General features: G+C 44.1%; 1 protein-coding gene across 1 annotated transcript in view; it reads right to left on the reverse strand.

Annotated features, from left to right (window-relative positions):
- The window catches only part of LOC134351826 (protein kinase C beta type), a 405,871-nt gene that overhangs the window by 258,465 nt on the left and 125,107 nt on the right, over positions 1-22,299 (reverse strand). Inside the window, exon 3 of the mRNA XM_063058567.1 lies at positions 1,879-1,961. Coding sequence (XP_062914637.1) covers positions 1,879-1,961 — 83 coding nt within the window. The remainder of the gene's footprint in view (positions 1-1,878; positions 1,962-22,299) is intronic.

A 22,299-nucleotide genomic window follows, 5' to 3' on the forward strand; every position in this document is an offset into this window, starting at 1 on the left:
CTGCCCAGTGGCGCTTACATCCACAGTGACGAAGTGCTTTGAGAGGTTGGTGTAGAAGCATATTATCTCCTGTCTGAGTGGCGACATGGATTCACTCCAATTCGCGTACCGAAGCAACAGGTCTACAGCAGATGCTATCTCATTGGCTCATCACACAATCCTGGAACATCTGAACAGCAAAGATGCATACATCAAAATGTTCTTTATCGATTACAGCTCAGCATTTAACACCATCAACCCCTCAAAACTAATTGGTAAACTCCAAGACCTGGGCCTCAATACCCTGGTGTCATTGGATCTTGGAATTCCTCAGTTGTACACACCAATCAGTCGAGATTGGTAAAAACATCTCCACAATCTCCATCAGCACAGGAGCACTGCAAGGATGTGTACTTCGCCCCCGGCTCTACTCGCTTTACACCCATGACTGTGGTTAAGTACAGCTCCAATACCATATACAAGTTTGCTGATGGCACCACCTTATGGGTTCTATCAAAGGTGGTGATGAATCAGCATACAGGAGGGAGATTGAAAACTTGGCTGTGTGCTGTAACAATAACAACCTGTCATTCAATGTCAGTACGACAAAGGAACTGATTATAGACTTCAGGAGAAGGAAGCCAGAGGTCCATGATCGGAGGATCAGAGGTGGAGAGGGTTAGTAATTTTAAATTTCTGGGAGTCACCATCTCAGAGGATCCGTCCTGGACACATCATATAAATGTAATTGTGAAGAAAGCACGACAGCACTCTGCTTCTTCAGGAGTCTGCGAAGATTCGGTATGACATCAAAGATCTTGGCAAACTTCTATAGATGTGTGGCAGAAGGTGTGTTGACTGGCTGCATTACAGCTGGTATGGGAAACACCAATGCCTTTGAGTGGAATATCCTACAAAAGGAAGTGGAATTGGCCCAGTACATCACGGATAAAACCCTCCCAACCATTGAGTATATCTACATGAAATGTTGCTGTAGAAAAGCAGCATCCATCAAAGATCCTCACCCCCCAGGCCAAGCTCTTCTTTTGCTGTTGCCATCAGATAGAAGGTACAAGTGCCTCAGGACTCACACCACCAGGTTCAAGAACAGTTACTACTCCTCAATCATCAACAGTTACTACCCCTCAATCATCAATAGTTACTACTCCTCTTGAACAAAAGAGGATAACTACACTCATTTTAGTTCTGTTGGTCTCACTGTAAGGATTCTTTCGCTTGTTATTTCATGCTCTCATTATTTATTGCCATGTACAGTATTTCTATCTGTATTTGCACAGTGTTGTCCTTTGATCCTGTTTGCAGTTACTGTTCTATAGATTTGCTAAATATGCACAGGAAAATAATCTCAGGGTTGTATGTATGTACTGTGGTGACATGTATGTACTCTGATAAATTTTACTTTGCACTTTTGAATTTTGAACTTTGAACTATTATTCCTCTCAACCTCTTCTCCTGCCTTCTCCCATTGCCTTTGATGCCTCAATTAACCAAGAACCTATCAAACACTGCTTTAAATATATTCAAAGGATGGCCCTCCCAGCTGTCCATGGCAATGAATTCAACAGATTAACCTCCCTCTGGCTAAATAAATTCCTTCTCATCTCTATTTTGAGACTGTGCCCTCAAGTCTTAGACTCGCCCACAACACGAAACATTCTCTCCACATCCACTCTGTCTAGGTCTTACAATATTCAATAGGTTTCAAAGAGATCCCACCCCCCCCCACTCACCAATTCTTCTAAACTCCAGTGAGTACAGGCTCACAGCCATCAAAGATTCCTCATATGTTAACCCTTTCATTCCCAGAATCATTCTGGTAAACCCCTTCTTGACCTTCTCCAGTCATTGATATACTCACAAATACACACAAAAGCTTACCTCAGAGGCAGGTCCTGTATCTGCACCTGGGCAGGAGAAGGTGACAAACTCATGGCACCGCTTGTGGACTACGAAGGAGCAAACTGTAAACAAGAATATGGATGGCAAGATGTCAAATTAAATGCCAATCAGAATATATAAACTAACTGATAAGCATCAAAATATCAGAAAACAGTAAGCTTATGCAATGTACAAGAGAACGCACACTGACCAACTGAGACTAGTCTACTGTCACGTTGACAGCAGACTGCGGCAGCTGAGACTTGCAACAGTCTGAAAGCACCATAATCTAAATTAGAATTGATCTACATCTAAAGGAAGTTGTTCACCCAAAAACATGGAAGTATGAGGGTGGAAAAACAAGTGTGGAGAAATGCAACACAACTCAAAACTATTATAAACCAATTTCACCTCAGTACAGATTTGCCATCCTTGTTGGGACTTGGGAAGACTCAGCTAAGGCTGCAGTGAATTCATTGGTCAGGTTCAAATGATGACTGTACCTGACATCCTGTACAGTGTGTCCATCAACTAAAGCCAGCACCCAGCTCCGTCTCCAGTGAATTGACAGGGTTTGGTTGTTCCTGCAGGGGCAGCATTCACTGCCTGTGTCCCTTCCGCAAATGGTTAACACAACTGACTCAGATTCATTCAAAAGGCTCCCCGTTGGCAGGGATAGGATGGAGAGAAGCAAAAGGGATGATTTGATTGGGCTTACCAACAATCTGACACTCCTGGCATGACCTACAGTACAGTGCTACATCAGGCCAGAAGAAATGCCGAATCTCACGGCCAAGAGTTTTCCTCATGCCTAAATGACCAACCAGGCAATGATCAGGAGTCAAATGCAATTTGTCAGGCTGGTAAACATCAGGAACAACAATTTGATAAACAATACTCCAATCATCCTGAAAGTAATTTTTTTTGGAGGAGTCCACTTTCTCACTAACACTCCATTGTTAATAAAATAACCACAGGAGGCCTCTACAATTTCTTCCTCTGAGACGACCACTTCAGAGGATTTCCTGAAGTGAAATTCTGTCCACCACTGACATAAGGCTGACTGGTCTACAATCCCAGAATTATTATTACCTTTCTGAAAAAAAGGAGTAATATTTGCCACCATCCAATCTTCTGGTACTACCCTTTTGGCCAATGAGGATACAAAGACCATCTACAAAGACAGAGCAATCTCGTTCCTTACTTCCTATTGGAACCTAGGGTATATCCAATCTGGCCTTGGGGACTTATCTATCCTGTTTTTTTCAAAACTTGCAACATATCCTCTTTCTTAACCACAACTTGATCAATCCTACCCTCAACTCTAGTCATCCTCATGTTCTTCATGTATATTTAAAATACCTTGGACTTGGACTATTCCTTAATCACCAAGACTTTCTCATATCCCCTATAATTCTCCCAAGTCCCCTATTTATGTCTTTCCTGACTGACTTATAGCTCTCAAGAACCCTGTCTAATACTTGCTTCCTAGACCTTAAGAATGCTTCCTTCTTTCTCTTGACTAGCTGTTCCACTTCTCTTGTCATCCATATCTTTACCCTACCCAGAACTCCATGCAAATGCTCCTAAACAACCTCCACATTTCCATGGGGCCTTAAGTCCATAAGATACAAGAGCAGAATTAGGCCATTTGGCCCATTGAGTATGCCTCACCATTTCATCATGGCTAATCCAGTTTTCCTTTCAGTCTCAATGTCCTGCCTTCCCTTTTCCCCTGTATCTCTTCCTGTTCTGACCAGCAAGAATCTATCAATCTCTGCATAAAATATTCATAAAGACTTGGCTTCCACAGCTGCCCATGGCAACGAATTCTGGAGATTCACCACTCTCTGGCTGTAGAAATTCCTCTTTATCTCCATTCTTAAACAAAACCTCTATTCTAGGGTTGTACCTTCCGGTCCTAGATTTTCCCACCCCAGGAGATATCCTCTCCACATTCCCTCTATCAAGACCTTTCACTATTCAATAGGTTTCAATCAGGTCACCCCTCATTCTCCTGAACTCCAGTGAATACAGTCCCAAAGCCATCAAACGCTCTTCATATGACAAACTATAATCCTGGAATTATTTTTGCAAACTTCCTTTGTACCCACTCCAGTGTCAGCACAGCCTTTCTAAGACAAGAACTGCAAAACCGCTCACAGTACTCTAAGTGAGGCTTCACCAGTGCTTTATAAAGTCTCCGTTGTGTATTTCCCCAAGTACATCTGTTCCCAATTTATGCTCTCAAGCTCTTTCCTAATAGTATCATAATTCATCTCCCCCCCAATTCAATACTTCCCTTTAACATCTGCTCCCATCCCTATCCAAAGCTACGGTAAAGGTCAAGTAGTTATGGTCAATGCCTATGTTGTGATCTCCCAGAGATCCGTCACCCTGACTAGGTTCACTGCCCACTATAAATTCCAGTATGGCCTTTCGTCTAGTCTATCTATTTACATTGCGCGCATGCGCCGGTCGTGCATGCAGCTGGTTACAGTTGCTCCGTAATTTCTTACTTTTAAATTTTTTAACTTAGTTATTTGTTGTATTTTTTTTTCTCACAGTAACGCATTGAAGCTGCACCCTCTCTAACATGCTGGTGGAGAGAGTTTTATTTGTTTTTTTAGCGCTGGAATTAGTTACTTTCGTTAGCATGGCAGCAGGATGGCTGCATTGTGTATTCAAGGGACCAATTGATTGCGCTCATGCCCATGCCCGCCGGTTTAGCAAACAGAGCAGCGTACATCCCGGCTGAAATCTGGAGGAAAACACACAGAGGATGCAGAGGGGGATCAAAAAGGCGAGGGAAGAGGACCGGGTCGAGACAATGGAGGCTTATGGAGAGGAGAAGTTATAAGCCGTATCTCCCCTCTCTCATCACAGGAAATGTGAGATCGCTGGGGAATAATATGGATGAACTGACTGTGCTTGTCAGGAGTCAGAGAACATTTCGGGAGAGCAGTGTCATGTGCTTCACTGAGACGTGGCTGCACGAGGACATACCCGATCAAAGCTTTTCCATAGAGGGCTTCCAGACCGTTCGAGCTGACCGGAATTGCACTGAGAGCGGTAAGTGTAAAGGTGGGGGGCTGGCGGTTCTGGTAAATACCAGATGGTGCAATCCTGGGCATATTATGATCAAGGAACATATCTGTAGCCCGGATATTGAACTTTTTGCTGTTGGACTCCGGCCATATTATTTGCCAAGGGAAACCTCGCATGCAATTGTGGTTGTTGTGTACATCCTTCCCTCTGCCAACCCGACGTTGGCGTGTAACATCATTTACACCGTCATAGCCAGATTACAAACCCAGCACCCCAGTGCCCTCATTACCATCTCGGGTGACTTCAACCAGGTTACCATGGCTAGAACACTGCCTAACTTCACGCAGTATGTGAGCTGTACAACCAGAGGGGAGAGGACTCTGGATTTGATGTACGCTAACGTTAAGGGTGCATACAGCTCCTCTCCCCTCCGCCCACTGGGAAGGTCAGATCACAACCTGGTGCATCTAAAACCCTGCTACGTGCCTCTGGTGAAGAGTAAACCTGCAACCTCGAGGACAGTGAGGAAATGGTCAGAGGAGGCTTATGAGGCACTCCAGGGTTGTTTTGAGGTGACAGACTGGCAGGCAGTCTGTGAGCCACATGGAGAGGATATTGATGGCCTCACAGAATGCATCACTGATTACGTTAACTTCTGTGTGGACTGCCATGTTCCGACAAGAACTGTCCTTTGTTATTCAAATAACAAGCCATGGGTGACAAAGGACATTAAGGACCTCCTGAACGCTAAAAAGAGGGTGTTTAGAGATGGAAATAGGGAGGAGCTGAGGGCATTACAGAGGGACCTGAAAGCCAGGATCAGGGAGGCTAAAGGCAGGTACAGGATGAAGCTTGAGTGGAAACTCCAGCAGAACAACATGAGAGAGGTCCAGAGGGGGATGGGGACCATCACTGGGTTTCGGCAAACTAGCAACAGAGGAGCTGAAGGCAGTGTGGACAGGGCCAACGAACTTAACCTGTTCTTTAACAGATTTGACATTGTGACCCCTGCCATCCCCCACATGAGCCATCTGTTGTCGGCCCCCAACCAACACATATTCCACTCTCCCCTCCTACCCCTCCTCACAGCCCCCACCCTACTTTCATGACTATACCCCTCCCCCACATGAAACCACCACGGTGGGCTTCATGGCTGAACAGGTGAGAAGACAGCTGAAACGTCTCAACCCAAGCAAGGCTGCATGACTGGATGGTGTCAGTACCAGGGTGCTCAAAGCCTGTGCCCCTCAGCTATGTGGAGTACTTCGCCATGTATTCAACATGAGCCTGAAGCTCCGGAGGGTTCCTGTATTGTGGAAGACCTCCTGCTTTGTCCCTGTGCCGAAGAGGCCATGCCCCAGCGGCCTCAATGACTACAGACTGGTGGCATTGACCTCCCACATCATGAAGACCCTGGAGAGACTTGTTCTGGAGCTGCTCCGGCCTATGGTCAGGCCACACTTAGATCCCCTCCAGTTCGCCTACCAGCCACGACTAGGAGTTGAGGATGCCATCGTCTACCTGCTGAACCGTGTCTACGCCCACCTGGACAAGCCAGCGAGCACTGTGAGGGTCATGTTTTTTGACTTCTCCAGTGCGTTCAACACCATCCGCCCTGCTCTGCTGGGGGAGAAGCTGACAGCGATGCAGGTGGATGCTTCCCTGGTATCATGGATTCTTGATTACCTGACTGGCAGACCACAGTACGTGTGCCTGCAACATTGTGTGTCCAACAGAGTGATCAGCAGCACTGGGGCTCCACAGAGGACTGTCTTGTCTCCCTTTCTCTTCACCATTTACACCTCGGACTTCAACTACTGCAGAGTCTTGTCATCTTCAGAAGTTTTCGGATGACTCTGCCATAGGTGGATGCATCAGCAAGGGAGATGAGGTTGAGTATAGGGCTACATTGTGACATGGTGTGAGCAGAATTATTTGCAGCTTAATGTGAAAAAGACTAAGGAGCTGGTGGTAGAACTGAAGAGAGTTAAGGTACCAGTGACCCCTGTTTCCATCCAGGGGGTCAGTGTGGACATCGTGGAGGATTACAAATACCTGGGGGTACGAATTGACAATAAACTGGACTGGTCTAAGAACACTGAGGCTGTCTACAAGAAGGGTCAGAGCCGTCTCTATTTCCTGAGGAGACTGAGGTCCTTTAACATCTGCCGGACGATGCTGAGGATGTTCTACGAGTCTGTGGTGGCCAGTGCTATCATGTTTGCTGTTGTGTGCTGGGGCAGCAGGCTGAGGGTAGCAGACACCCAACAGAATCAACAAACTCATTCGTAAGGCCAGTGATGTTGTGGAGATGGAACTGGACTCTCTCACGGTGGTGTCTGAAAAGAGGATGCTGTCTAAGTTGCATGCCATCTTGGTCAATGTCTCCCATCCACTACATAATGTACTGGGTGGGCACAGGAATACATTCAGCCAGAGACTCATTTCTCCGAGATGCAGCACAGAGCGTCATAGGAAGTCATTCCTGCCTGTGGCCATCAAACTTTACAACTCCTCCCTTGGCGGGTCAGACACCCTGAGCCAATAGGCTGGTCCTGGACTTACTTCATAATTTACTGGCATAATTTACATATTACTATTTAACTGTTTATTACTATTTTTCTATTACTATTTATTATTTCCATGACTATTACTATTTACTGATAGTAGTATTACTATTACTTATTTATGGTGCAACTGTAACGAAAACCAATTTCCCCCAGGATCAATAAAGTATGACTATGACTATGACTACATATTGTGTTAGGAATCCTTCATGGATATGCTAACAAATTCTGCCCAGTCCAAACCTTCTGCATTAAGGAGATGCATGCAATATTAGGGAAGTTGAAGTCACCCATGGCAAGAACCTTGTTATTTTTTTCACCTTTCCAAGATCTGCCTCCCAATCGCCTCAGTGTCTCTGTTACTGTTGGGGTTCTATAGAATATTCCCAATAGTGTGATTGTTCCCTTCCTGATTCTGACTTTACCTGCACTGACAAAATAGACGGCCTCCTTTTTGCATCCATGATACTAAACATAGAAATTCTGCAGATGCATCCTGGGAGACAGAAGATTGAAAGCAACGAGCTGGCTGCTGGCTGTGTGCCCAGAGACCTGAGTTCTTTGGGCACAGAGCTCGGAAGAAGCGATGCAACAAACTTCTAGCACCATAAATCGGCGACTTGTTTTGTTACGTTTCCCCTTTTGCTGTGAAATAGGGACACCTCTTTTTCCCTTATTAGGGAGAGAGAGAGCCTGTGGTATGTCGAAGTACCAGGTGAACAAGTAGTCTTTAGGGTACTGCAAGTCCGTGTCTTCATTGATACTTTGCTACATACTTGAGTGCTCGGTGGAGGGCGCAGATACTTTTTTGCTGGTGGGTGGGTGGGGGGGTGATTGTTACTTTGCTGCTGCTTATGCATGGGAGGGGAGAGCTGGGGGGTTTTGGGGTTCTAACATTCATTCTTTGGGGCACTCCTCTGTTTTCGTGGATGTTTGTGAAGAAAAAGTATTTCAGGATGTATATCGTATACATTTCTCTGACATTAAATGTACCTATTGAAACCTAGCTTTGCTCTACCTGAAACTTGTTGTCTTCCAGCACATTCTCTGTAACAGAATGCTAGCACCGGACATACGCTGCAGGTGTGTGCTGAAACTCTGTGCAACCAATGCAGAAGTCCTGTGAGGAAGGACTAGTAGAGGATCTTTTTGCCACTGGAAACTGAGGGAACAAGCCCTGTGTAAAACCCTCTCAAATACTAGTCTTGTATCACTCAAAGGGGGCCAAGTGGGAGTCAGTGGCACTCTGTATACAGAATCCATTCACATTACAAATTATAAAACCACTGAGTAAAAACAGCCATGCAGTTTTTAGTATTTCTTGTTCATACTTCTATGAATAAAGTTTATTTGAAATAAACTACAGTTGACAGCAACAAGTACAATGGATTCAGAACCTGATTTTTAAGAGGCAAATTTTCTCAGATCAGATGATGGTGCCATTTTGTCAAAATCAAGTTGTGCCCAAGGAAGAACGGGCACAAGGAATGCATGTTACACAGTCATCTCCCACATCAGTCACACAGCACTGCTCATCTTGGGTGTGCTGACAAGGAACATCTGATAGTAGACAGCCATTAACATAGATGACAGAGCCACTGGCTCTTAACTCCCAGGAGGACCACTTTCTGGATAGCAGCCTGTGAACCCAGATGGGATTTCATGCAGATATACAGTGGTGTAGTGGTAGCACATGTCTAGACAAGACTTGGAGTCTACAGGAGCAGAACAACAAAGTTCTGGTCATAAGGCAGAACCCTCAGTTAGGAAGCATTTTCCAAGGAAAGATTGGTGCTGTTGCATTCAGTCGTGATGAAACAGGGTCAAGAAACCACACTGCTGTTTCTATGGGCCACTAATTTCCTACAGCACCAAACTGTAGAAAACATTCAATGAACAGTTATTAACAAAACAAAGAACGAAATAAAGAGCAACAAGAGAAACAAAGTCTGAAAGACAATGGAAAGAGGTGAAATATAACATCTGGAGGAACAGCTTGATGTAAAGGAAAAAAATTGACAGGCAATTGGGAATGTCTACACAGACCCTTGAATACTCCAAGGCAGATTATTATAGAGGTATTCAGAACCTGATCGAAATAGAGATAGGGCAAATCAAGGGGTCTGTTACACTCTGGGTGCACCTGGAATGGAGCCTCAACCACGTTGGAAAGATGCTAGATGGGGCATCGGTCACATTTCAAGTCACCCAATTTGATGGAAAGAAATTGTAAGAGATTGAAAGGAGCTGATGACCCATTACATGTATACAAATCACTGACTGGCAATAAGCAGATACAGCAATCAATTATGAAGACAAACTGTATGCAGATCATTACTGCAAAAGCTTTTGACAAAAAGTAGAAATTTCACTGATTACATGGGAGGCTGGCGAGGTCAGTCACGCTTCTGGTGTCCCTACCTAAAGATATGCTTGTTACAGAATGGTACTGGTATTGTAAAGGTTTGCTGGGTTTGACTCCCAGGAGAGTTGCAGAACCCAAGGTGAACTTGCTAAAAGAAAAGCATTCTTGACAGGTGGAGTTCTAGACACAGACATGGAACTGATGCTTACCTTGGCTGGGGTGTCTAGCACTCACAACTTTGAAATAAGCAGATGGATATTCAGGGGAATGCAAAAAGAAATTTCACCAGCGCAACATAACAATTTTGTAGAATTAGAAAGCAGTAAGTGTCGGAGAGGCTCATTTCCTGATTATATCTAAACAGAGGTGAATAGATTGGTAGATATTCATGGAATACGCATCTATATATACATAGTACCTTAGTCTCGGTACTGTGAATACCAGTGATCACAAAGTATACAGCATGCTGAACCATGTGTACATACATGGTAGATTTTGGTAAACTGTCTGCCACATGGTAACACATTCAGGGATCCATGCATCACCTATGCTTAAATCTTATGTCACATTATCCTCTGCACAGTGATCAGGTGGCTGTGCCTTTGATCTGTGCTGTTCTTTTTCATTAACCTTGTCTTTCTAAGCAATGATTAAATGTATCAGTTTTAACCTCTACATATTGATCTTATACCAATGAAAAGACTGACTGACTTATGCAAGTTTGGTTCATTGCTCTCCTCTTTTGTGAATAGATGTATCAGCTGGCAACCTTTCAGTCCCTGACAAATAATGGTTACAACCTCCATTACTTTCTCAGTACATTTTAACTGTTTCCCTTTCACAGTCTATGTGGAACTGCTACTATAAGACACCTCACTAATTCTAACAAAGGATCTTTGACCTGAAACTTCATCCCTGTTACAGTGTTTCCAGCATTTTCAGTTTATAGTTGCGATGTTTTGATTTTGATTATTTTTTACATTGACTTCCTCTGTCAACAGCAAAAGATTCCTTCTGTTAACATAAATCAAAAGGTTTCCTGACGAAACTTAACAAGTCAATAGTAGAAGAGTTGTGTAGGTTTCCAATTCTCCTAGAGTGCCATAAGGTGTGGAAATCAGACTGAACCAGTTAAAGAAGGGTAGGGCAAATTCAAACTGGCTAGTTATGACCCTCACAGTATATTCTCATGCCTCGGTGAGCTGTAGATCATGTCATTGGAATCTGAAATAATAGTGACCAGGCCTTGTGCCTGTTGTTCCATTAAAGAAAATCCATTCTAACTCAGCTATACTTCCCTGCACAAAGCCACAGAGTGGGGGTGGGGGGAGCATGTGCTTGGTGGTGGGATTCCATTGGAGATAGCAAAGAATATACGTTGTGTCAAAAAGACAGGCAGGAGGGCATAGGCAGTGGTGTGGTTCTGTTGGAAAGAAATGGAATTACATCTTTAGAAATAGGGTCAGAGATGCTGAATCTTTTTGGGGAGAGTTAAGAAAGTGCAAGGATAAAAAAAAACATTATGGGAATCATATATAGTAGCCAAGATGTAGGGTTGAGATTGCAAAGGTAACTGGAAAAGGCGTGTGATAAGGGTAATGACACAATTGTAATGGGGGACTTCAATATGCAAGAGGATTGGGAAAATCAGGTTGGTGTCAGATCACAAAAGAGGGAATTTGTTGAATGTCTACAAGGTGGAAAGGCTATCTTAGATTGGGTGCTGTGTAATAACCCAGATCTTATTAGGGAACTTAATGTAAAAGAGACAGTAAACAAATAATTGAATTCAAACTGCAATTTGAGAGCGAGAAGTACAAGTCAGATGTATCAGTATTGTAACAGAATAAAGGGAATTACAGAAGCATAAGAGAGGAGCTTGACCAGGTGGATTGGAGGAGGATACTGGCAGGTATGATGGCAAAGCAGAGATGACCGAAGTTTCTGGGAAAAGTTCGCAAAGTACAAGATAGATATGTCCGACAGAAGAAGTTGTTCTCAAATGGCAGGGGTAGGCAACCACGGCTGACAAAGGAAGTTAAGAACTGCATAAAAGCCAAGGAAAGAGCATATAAGGTAGCAAAAGTGAATGGGAAGTTGGATGATCAGAAAGCTTTTAAAATCCAACAAAAGGCAACTAAAAAAGCTACAATAAGGGAAAAGATGACATACGAGGGCAAACTAGCCAATAATATAAAGCAGGACACCAAGTTTTTTTCAGTTATATAAAGAGTAAAAGGGAAGTGAGAGTTGATACCGGAAAATTATGCTGGAGAAGTAGTAATGGGGGACGAAGAAATGACAGATGAACTTAATGAATACTTTGCATCTGTCTTCACTGTGGAAGACACTAGCAATGTGCCAGTGGTCCGTGAGTGTCAGGGAGCAGGAGTGAGTACCATCGCTATTACAAAGGAAAAAGTGCCAGGCAAACTCAAAGGTCTTAAGGTGGATAAGCCACCTGGACCAGATGGACCACATCCCAGAGTCCTGAGAGAGATTACTGAAGAGATAATGAACTTTCAAGAATCACTTGATTCTGGCATGGTACCAGAGGACTGGAAGATTGCAAATGTCCCTCCACTCTTTAAGAAGAGAGGAAGGCAGGCAAAAGAAAGGAAATTATAGACGAATTAGAATTATAGACCTCAGTGGTTAGCAAGGGATTTCAGGGTACTTGGAGACCAATGATAAAATAAGTTAAAATCAGCATGGTTTCTGTAAAGGGAAACCTTGCCTGACAAATCTGTTGGAATTCTTCAAGGAAGTAACAAGCAGAGTGGACAAAGGAGATGCAATGGATGTCATTTACTTGGATTTGCAGAAGGCATTTGATAAGGTGCCACACATGATGTTGCTTAACAAGATAAAATCCAATGGCGTTGCAGGAAAATTACTGGCATGGATAGAGGAATGGCTGACAGGCAGGAGGCAGAGAGTGGGAATAAAAGGGCCTTTTCTGGCTGGCTGCCAGTGACTAGTGGTGTTCCTCAGGGGTCAGTATTGGGACCGCTACTTTTCACATTATTTGTCAATAATTTAGATAATAGAATTGATTGCTTTGTGGCAAAGTTTGTGGATGATATGAAGATAGGTGGTGGGGTAGGTAATGCTGAGGAAGCAATGCAATTACAGAAGGACTGAGACAAATTGGAAATATGGGCAAAAACATGGCAGATGGAATACAGTGTTAGGAAATTTATGATAATGTACTTTGGTAAAAGGAACAACAATGTGGACTATTATCTGATTGGGGAAAAAGCTGAAACTTCAGAGGTGCAGATGGACTTAGGAGTTCTCGTGCAATACTCCCAGAAGGTTAATTTACAGGTCCGAGTCTGTGGTAAAGGCAGCAAATGCAATGTTGGCATTCATATCAAGGGGAATAGAATACAAAAGCAAGGAGATAATGCTGAGCATTTATAAGACACTAGTCAGGCCGCACTTGGAGTATTGTCAACATTTTTAGGCTCCATATCTCAGAAAGGACGTGTTGTCATTGGAGAGAGTTCAGAGGAGGTTCACAAGGATGATTCTGGATATGAAGGGGTTAACACATGAGGAGCATTTGGCAACTTTGGGCCTGTACTCACTGGAATTTAGAAGAATGCAGGGGGATCTCAATGAAACCTACCAAATGTTGAAATGACTAGATAGGGTGGATGTGGACAGGATGTTTCCTATGGTGGGGATATCCAGAACTAGAGGGCACAGCCTCATAATTGAGGGGTGACCATTTAGAACAGAGTAAGGAGGAATTTTTGTTTTGAGCCAGAGAATAGTGAATCTTTGGAATGCTCTGCACAAACTGCGGCAGAGGCCACATCACAGTGAGGACAAGAGGAACCCTATCCATAGTGGGATGGTGGGAGGATGAAGTGAGGACAGATGTGATGGTGGAGGAAGGGAACCCCTTTTCTCTGAAGGAGAAGGAGTACACCTCAGCAGTTCTGAAATCATACGCCTCATTCTGAGAGCAGATGCAGCGGAAATAGAGGAACTGAGAGAAGGAGATGGTATTTTTACAAGTGACAGGTTGGGAAGAGGTATAGTCCAGGTAGCTGAGATAATCAGTGGGTTTATAAAAGCTATCATGTACATAGACTGTCTCCAGAGATGGAGACAGAGGCATCGAGATTGGGGAGGGAGGTATCAGAAATGGGTCAAGTAAATTTGAGGGCAGGGTGGAAGCTGGAGGCAAAGTTGATAAAGTTGACGAGCTCAGCACAGGTGCAGGAAGCAGCACCAATGCAGTTGTTGATGTAGCATAGGAAGAGTTGGGGAGTGGTACCAGTGTAGGCTTGGAACAGGAACTGTTCCACGTAGCCAACAAAAAGGCTAGCTGTGACCCAGACAAGTGTCCATGGCTACACCTTTGGTTTGAAAGGAGGTGAAGGAGAAATTGTTCAGGGTGAGGACCAGTTCCACCAGACAGAAGAGAGTGGTGGATCATGGTTGGGTCTGTTGTCCAGGAAGAAGCGGAGAGCTTTAAGTCCCTCCAGAATGGGGATGCAGGTGTACAGAGGATGGACATCCATGAATGGACCACTCTTGCCCTGTAACAGAGGAGTAGGCAAAACTTAAAGGAAATCAAGGAGCTTGTTGAACACTGAGGGAATGAAGTACACACTGCATAGCAGAGGTGACATGGCAAGGGTTGCTTCCTGGAAGTCCTGCTTCCCTGACCTGGAACATCTGGCAGTCAAGCGTCATGCATTCTGTTTGCCAAGGAGAGTTCCCCTCTGGTTGCAGTGTACATTGCACCCCTGGCAAGCGTTAAGCTGGCCCTGGAGAAGCTGAGCACTGTGATCAACAATCACAAGTCAGCACATCCTGATGCTTTTCTGGTCATTGCAGGATGTTTCAACCGGGCCGCCTTGAAGTCCCTGACAATCTACCACCAGAATGCGACTTACAGAACCAGAGGAGCCAACACAATTAATCACCGTTACACCAGCGTCAAGAATGCCATGCAATGCCCACACTTCGGCAAGCCTGATTACCTAGCTGTACTTCTACTCCTGGGATAATGGCAGAGACTAAAGACCACAGCATCAGCAGTGAGGACTGAAGATGTGGTCACAGGAAGAGGAAGAATGCTTATCAAACTGGTTTGAATCAGTGGACTGGCCATATTCAAGAATTCATCTTCGTATCTGTATGAATATGTCACCAAGACCTAGATGGATATTCATCAAAACCTAGATGGATAGTTTGTGCCTTTGAGAACTTATCAAATATATCCAAACCAGAAGTCGTAGATGAACCAGGAATTCGCAGATCCATGGTGTTTATGAGTGGTGATCTAGAAACCTACAAGTCCAGGTAAAAACTACAGAAGGCCATCATAAGAGCAAAATGGCAGTTTTGTCAGAAGCTTGAGACAACTGGATGATCAACACCTGTGGCAGGGCTTTCAGGCCGTTACTTCCTGTAAAGCAGAGCCTAAGACTTAATGGCTATGATGCTTCATTCTTCAATCAGTTCAACATCTTTAAGCATACTTTGAAAGGGAGAATAAATCCCCACAGCACCTGGCGACCTTGTGATCTGTCTCAGGCTGATCTCAGAATATCCTTCAAGAGGATGAACCCTCATGAAACATCAAGCCCTAATGGTGTACCTGGAAGAGCATGGAAAGCTTGTGACAGCCAATTGTCTGGTGTATCCAAGAACATCTTCAGCCTCTCACTGTTTCCAGTCAGAAGTTCCACCTTGCTTCAGAAAAAGGAATCAATTATATATTTGCCCAAGAGCAGGGTGAACTGCTCAAGGACCATTCCCTGGTAGCAGTAACATCGACTGTAATGAAGTGCTTTTGGAGATTGTCACGGATAGAATTAACAATTCTCTGAGCAAAGACCTGGACTGATGCAATTTGCCTACTGCCACAATGGCTCTACAATGGATGCAATCACACTGGGTTCCCACTCAGCCCTGGACTAACCAGACAACAGCAATACATAATGTCAGTCTACCATTTACCAAATACAGTTCAGCACTCAACATCATCCCCTCAGTACTAATCAACAAGCTTCAAAACCTGGGCTTCTGTACTTCCCTCCACGTAACTGGATAACAGTGATACATCCCCTCCTTGCTGACAATCAAGAGGCCCACCTAAAAGATGCATGTTTACCCCACTGCTCTACTCACTCTCTACACACGATTATGTAGCTGGGCACAGTTCAAATAGTATCTATAAATTTGATGACACTACTGTTGTTGGAAGAATCTCAACTGGCAACAACGTGGCATAAAGGAGTGAGATAACAACAGCCTTGCACCCAACGTCAGTAAGACCAAGAAATTGATTTTGGACTTCAGGAAGGGGAAGTCAGAAAAACACACACCAGTCCTCATCACGGGATGAGCAGTGGAATGGTTAGCAGCTTTAACTTCCTGAACATCATCATCATCTCAGAGAGCCCAACATTGATCCAATTATATAGAAGGCATGACAGTGGCTCTACTTTATGAGGAGTTTGAAGAGATTTGAAATGTCAACAAAGACAAGCAAATTTCTACAGATGTTCCACGGAGAGTATTCTAACTGGTTGCCTCACCATCAGCTACTAAGGCTCCAATGAACAGGATCAAAAGAGACTGTAGGCTCAGCTAGCACAAGCCTCCCCACCATGGTCAACATCTTCAAAATGTTGTGTAGGCAGTATCCATCATTAAAGACCCATGAGAGTAAATCTGTAGGGAAATAGAAGGCCAGGCTTGAGATCCTCCATTGATGATGTGCAATCAAGGGCACGTGTGGATCCCCTATAGACAGGCAGAAGAATAGAATGAGGGCTCATTTGGAGTATTGTGAGCAGTTTTGGGCCCCTTATTAAAGAAAGTATGTGCTGACATTAGAGAGGGTTTAGAGGAATGAAAAGCTTATCATATGGGGAGCAATTGATTGCTCTGGGTCTTTACTCGCTGGGATTTAGAAGAATGTCGGGTGGGGAGTGTCATTGAAACTTACCGAATGTTAAAAGGCCTAGATAGAATGGATGTGGAGGGAATGTTCCCTATGCTGGGGGGGTCTATGATCAGAGGGCATAGGTTCAGAGTAGAGGGATGTTCCTTTAGCTAAGGATGAATTTCTTTAGCTAGGGGGTGGTGAATCTGTGGAATTCGTTGCCACATGCGGCTGTGGAGACAAGTCATTGGATGTATTTAAGGCGGAGGTTAATAGGTGCTTGTTTAGTCAGGCGTGAAATGTTACACGGAGAAAGTAGGAGATTGGGACTGAGAGGGAATTGGATCAGAAATGATAAAATGGCAGAGCAGACTCGAGAGGCCACATGGCCTAATTCTGTTCCAATGCCTCATGGTCTTATGTCAGTGCTAATAAACCCTATTCTAATTTTGTTCCGTCGGATCATGGGGATTTCTCACGATCCTTTGTTACAGTGATTCTACATGAAAAGAAAAGTAGCACATGTACAAACTATGGCTTGGAAAAGGTTGGGTTACACATGACTGGATTATACACCACACGTAAACTTCCTCTGCTCACCAAGTGCATAACTGTAGAGTAAGGAATAAGCAGAGACACATGACAACTGTCTGACTCTGCCCTGCTGTCTGTACATGTAGCGATGAGTACAATGTCTAGAAGATTAAGCTAGAACAAGATGGGAATCAATGCAACATCCACATGGCAGAGATGGGATGGGAATTGGAATTAAGCACACTGGTACATTTAATCCATACACAGACCTTAAGGTCTAATGCAAATATTCAGTGTAACCAAGTACACCTCCACCAAGATCAAATGCACTCTGATATAGTTACTCTCACAGTGGGTTTGAAAACAATATTATAAACATTTCAATATTTAAGTCTGTGCTGAATTTCACCAACTCAGAAACCTGGTTCTACACTGCTTTAGCCTCAGCAAACCCCATACTCACGGTTGTGCGTAGAGCTCCTCATCCTATGTATATCAATGACGTGGACTATGCAATTAATGGGCTGTGGCTAAATTTGCTGATGAGAGAAAGATAGGATAGCATTGCGGAAACAGAGAGCCAGCAGAGATACTTAGATAGTTTAAGGGAATGGGCAAAGAAATGGCAAAGGAAATACAATGTTGGAAAATGTATGGTCATGGATTTCGGTGGAAGAAATAAACGGGTAGACTATTATTTAGATGGAGAGAGAATTCAAAATGCCGAGATGCAAAGGGACTTGGGAGTCCTTGTGCAGGATACCCTGAAGGTTAACCTCCACGTTGAGTTGGTGGTGAAAAAGGCGAATGCAACGTTGGCATTTATTTCTAGAGACATAGGATATAAGAGCAGGGATGGGATGTTGAGACTCCATAAGACACTTGTGAGACCACACTTGGAGAATGTGTGCAGTTTTGGGCTCCTTATTTTAGAAAGGGTATACTGACCTTGGAAAGGGTTCAGAGAAGATTCGCAAAGATGATTCTAGGAATGAAAAGGTTACCATATGAGAAACATCTGGCAGCTCTTGGGCTTGCAGAAATCACAGGGCCCTGGCAGAGATATTTAACTTAGTCACGTGTGAGTTGCCAAAGGACTGGAAGATAGCTGATGTTCTGATGCTTAAGAAAGGCTCTAAGAATAAGCCAGAAAACTGTAGGCTTGTATCAGTAGTGGGTAGATTATTGGAAGAAATTCTAAGAGACAGGATATATAAGAACTTGGACACGCAAGGCCTGATTGGGGATAGTCAACATGGTTTTCAGAGTGGTAGGTCAAGTCTAACCAATCTTAGAATTTTTCTGGGAGAATTTTCATCGACATTGACTTTAGCAAGGCCTCTGGCAGTCCCGCATGGTCAAGGTTCAGTCACTTGGCATTCAGGATGAGGAACTGGATTTAATATTGGCTTCACTGAAGCAGCCAGAGCATGGTAGCAGATGGTTGAGTCTCTGACTGCAGGTCTATGACTAGTGGTGTGCCATAAGGATCAGTGCTGGGTCTTTTGATGTTTGTCTTCTGCACCATAGTAGCATAGCGGTTTACAAGAGACTACCTCAGCTTGGCATGCTCTCTAACAAAACTTATACCTACTTCCCACGGGTTTCTTCCAGATGCTCCAGTTTCCTCCCAAAAATATACCAGTTAATAGGTTAACTGGTCGTTGTAAATTGTCCCGTGATTAGGCTAGGGTTAAATAGGTGGGTTGCCGGGGGGGTGTTGCTCGGTGGGCCACAAGGGCCTGTTACACACTGTATCACTAATAAAGTAAAATAAATATCAATAATCTGGATGATACTGTGCTAAACTTGATCAGCAAATTTGTGGATGACACCCAAAGCACATGCGCAGTGGACAGTGAAGAAGGTCATCAAAGCTTGCAGTGGAATCTGGAGCAGCTGGATAAACACCAGATGAAAGTGTAATATTGCACTGTCGGGGGAGTATGGAGGGCTACGGACCAGGTCAGGGTGATGTTACACGGCAGAACAGCAGTTCAGCATGGACTGCATGGGCCAAAGGGTCTGTTTCTGTTCTGAGATTCTATTCTTCTGCCTGTCTATAGGGGATCCACACGTGCCCTTGATTGCACATCATCAATGGAGGATCTCAAGCCTGGCCTTCTATTTCCCTACAGATTTACTCTCATGGGCTGTTTTCCAATCAATTTCTTGGTTATCATTTGCTGAATGCTAAATTTCTGCCAACTCTTGTGATTATTACTTTTACCTGGCAATCACAAATCTTTTTCCTTGGATTTACACCATTCTTTACCTGTTTCAGCTGCCAGTTTATTTTGTTTTCGACATTTCAAACTTACACTTCCAGCTTTATTCTCCACCTTTTCCTATTCTTTTACCATATGAGCTTAAACCCTATCTAAAAACACCAGCCAAACTTCCTTCTCCTATTTGGTTAAGATGGAAAAGCGGGGCAGAGATGAGTATGTGAAACAACCTGCCAGAGTTGTACAGTCAGGCATTATAACATTATTAAGAGACATTTACGATAGCAAATCCTAGCATAGCAAATGTTTCAGGGGATATGGTGAGGCACTTACAAAAGGGATTAGGTCTGGTTGACATGGTTGAGTTCAGCCAAAGGGCCAGTTTCCCTTCTGTATAACTATGACTCTACTGAAGTGTAATCCATCAAATTTACAGGTCCCACATGCCCAAGAATCTGCCGAGTTCTCCAAACTCTGAGGCCCGACCTTCTTGACCATGGCCAGCTACTAATGGGACCCCTCTAACCTGTTCCTTATTCCTTAGTATGTGGAAGTATTCCTGAGATTACTAACTTTGAGGACCTGCTTTTTAACTTCTTCCTCAGCTCCTCATCCCATATACTAGCTCATCCTTTCTACCTGTGTCATTGAAACTAATATGGAACACAACTTGGGATTCCTCATTCTCTCCCATCAAGTGAATTCAGGACAAGATATGGAAGAGTTACAAGTTAGGCCTCCACACGGTACTCCACATTTGAAGTCCAGCCAACATAGACAGGTGACAAAGGTCATCAGCACTCCCATTCTCCAATCTGCACAGCAAGTGACAAAGGTCATCAGCACTCCCTGTCTCCAATCTGCATTCAAAGTGACGAAGGTCATCTGCACTCCAGGTTCTGCTCTGCGCTCGAAGGCCAGCATCAAGTCCTCCCAGAATCAGATGTCCATGCGAGGAGGCATAAGGAGACACAAGGGTCAGTTAGCACACCTGGAGCCTGACCTGGGAGTTCAGGATCTCATCACTGGCTAGTACAGGGGTCGATTGCAGAGATAGAAGCCCTAAAGTCAATCAGAAGTCTGTAAGTCAAAGATGGATGGTTGAAACCTGGAGATTGGAAGTTTGGAGACCTGACCTGTCCTGGAGTTTGAGAACCATTCACATGTGTGGGTGAGTGGGAATTAGTAAAGGAGTTTGTTTTGTTGTGTGTTGCATTGTAGACATGCTGTGGTGGCGATGGAATGTGGGGTAACGATTGCAGACCGCCCCAGCATAGCCTTATGTGTGTTGGCTATTAACACTGATGATGCACGTCAATATGTACATGTGATAAATAAAGGTGATCTTATCTAATGGCCACTCATTTCAAATATTTGCATCATTCCAAATAAAGCAACCTACAAGCACCACTGAATAGTCTGATTAACAATGTACTAAATGACAACTTGCTGGAACAGAGAAATGCAAGAACAGTCAATGGAAAGAGCACTGAAAGATAACAGGCTAAACAGAGAGGTGCAAGGTTACAGGGTAAGCTCTTCAACTGGTTGAGCAACAGATAAATATCTAATCACCCAGACATAGGGATACAATTTCACACTTCCCACAATGACACTCCAGCTGCTAATCAAATACCTAGTAACCAAATTCAACATAATTCCTGATGGAGACACTTGATCCAAAGTGTTAATCTCCTCCACACATTGTCTAACACTCCAAGGTACTCTTGTAGGTTTTCATAGTGCAAGACATTTTATGTTCAAGAAAAACCGTAACAACTCATTTATTGTACTCCAAAACCTGAACACAAAGCATGGTGACCGAACTTCACGTCATTACATCATCACGTCTGACCAGACTCTTAAAGCGAACCCAACCCAATGTCGGTGGCTGTGAATAATGTATGTTTATACTAATTACATTACCCTGAACTAGCATTGGAATTCACCAACACTGGCATTGTGAGCCTGTCCAGAGCTCAGATGAGCTGCCCAGCTCGGGGTCCTGTGTTCCACGGGTGGAGGAACAAGCAGGTGTGTTGACACACTCATGGTCATTTCGTGACAGCAGGGCATGGTAGAGGAATCCTTCAAACCTCGGTGGACCGGTTTAAAGCAATCTACTGAAATACATTCACATTTACCCCTTTGATAAAAGTTTTTTCTCTCCATTCCAAAATGCAGAACGGACCATCATAAGGGGGCCGAAGGTGAGTTTGCATCATGGCGTACGAAAACAAACAAGGCGGAACATAGGTCAACAGGAACCCAAGAGTGCTGTACGCCATGATGGGAGGTAGGAATGGGAATAGGTGAAAAGGAATTGAATTTACTGAGGAGGGTGCAATGCTGTTGAGAGGCCAGCCAGGTGGTTGTGGCATCAGGAATAAAATCACCTGGCACTCATAACGGCTGCCCGTATACCAACTCCGACGCATGTGTCTGCAGATCCACTTTTGGAGCTGATCTGAGCCCCAGGAGGACCCACGGAAGACGATCATACCAACACTCATCCATCAAGGAAGCCCTTAGAGCAGCCTTTAAGGAATAGCTAGCTCACACAGGACATCACAATCCAGAGGTCTGATACGAATTGGGGACCACAGTCAGAGGAAATACCAGATGTGGTGCCAAACTGAGCAACCCAGGGGCTGATCAATGCCCGAGCCATATTTGCAGTCCTCATCAATGCTAGAGGGATGACCTCTGGCCACCTGGTGGTACAGTCCACCACGGTAAGGAGATGCATGAAACCGTGGGTGG

Source organism: Mobula hypostoma, chromosome 9 (genome assembly GCF_963921235.1).
Source record: "Mobula hypostoma chromosome 9, sMobHyp1.1, whole genome shotgun sequence".
Lineage (NCBI taxonomy): Eukaryota > Metazoa > Chordata > Chondrichthyes > Myliobatiformes > Myliobatidae > Mobula > Mobula hypostoma.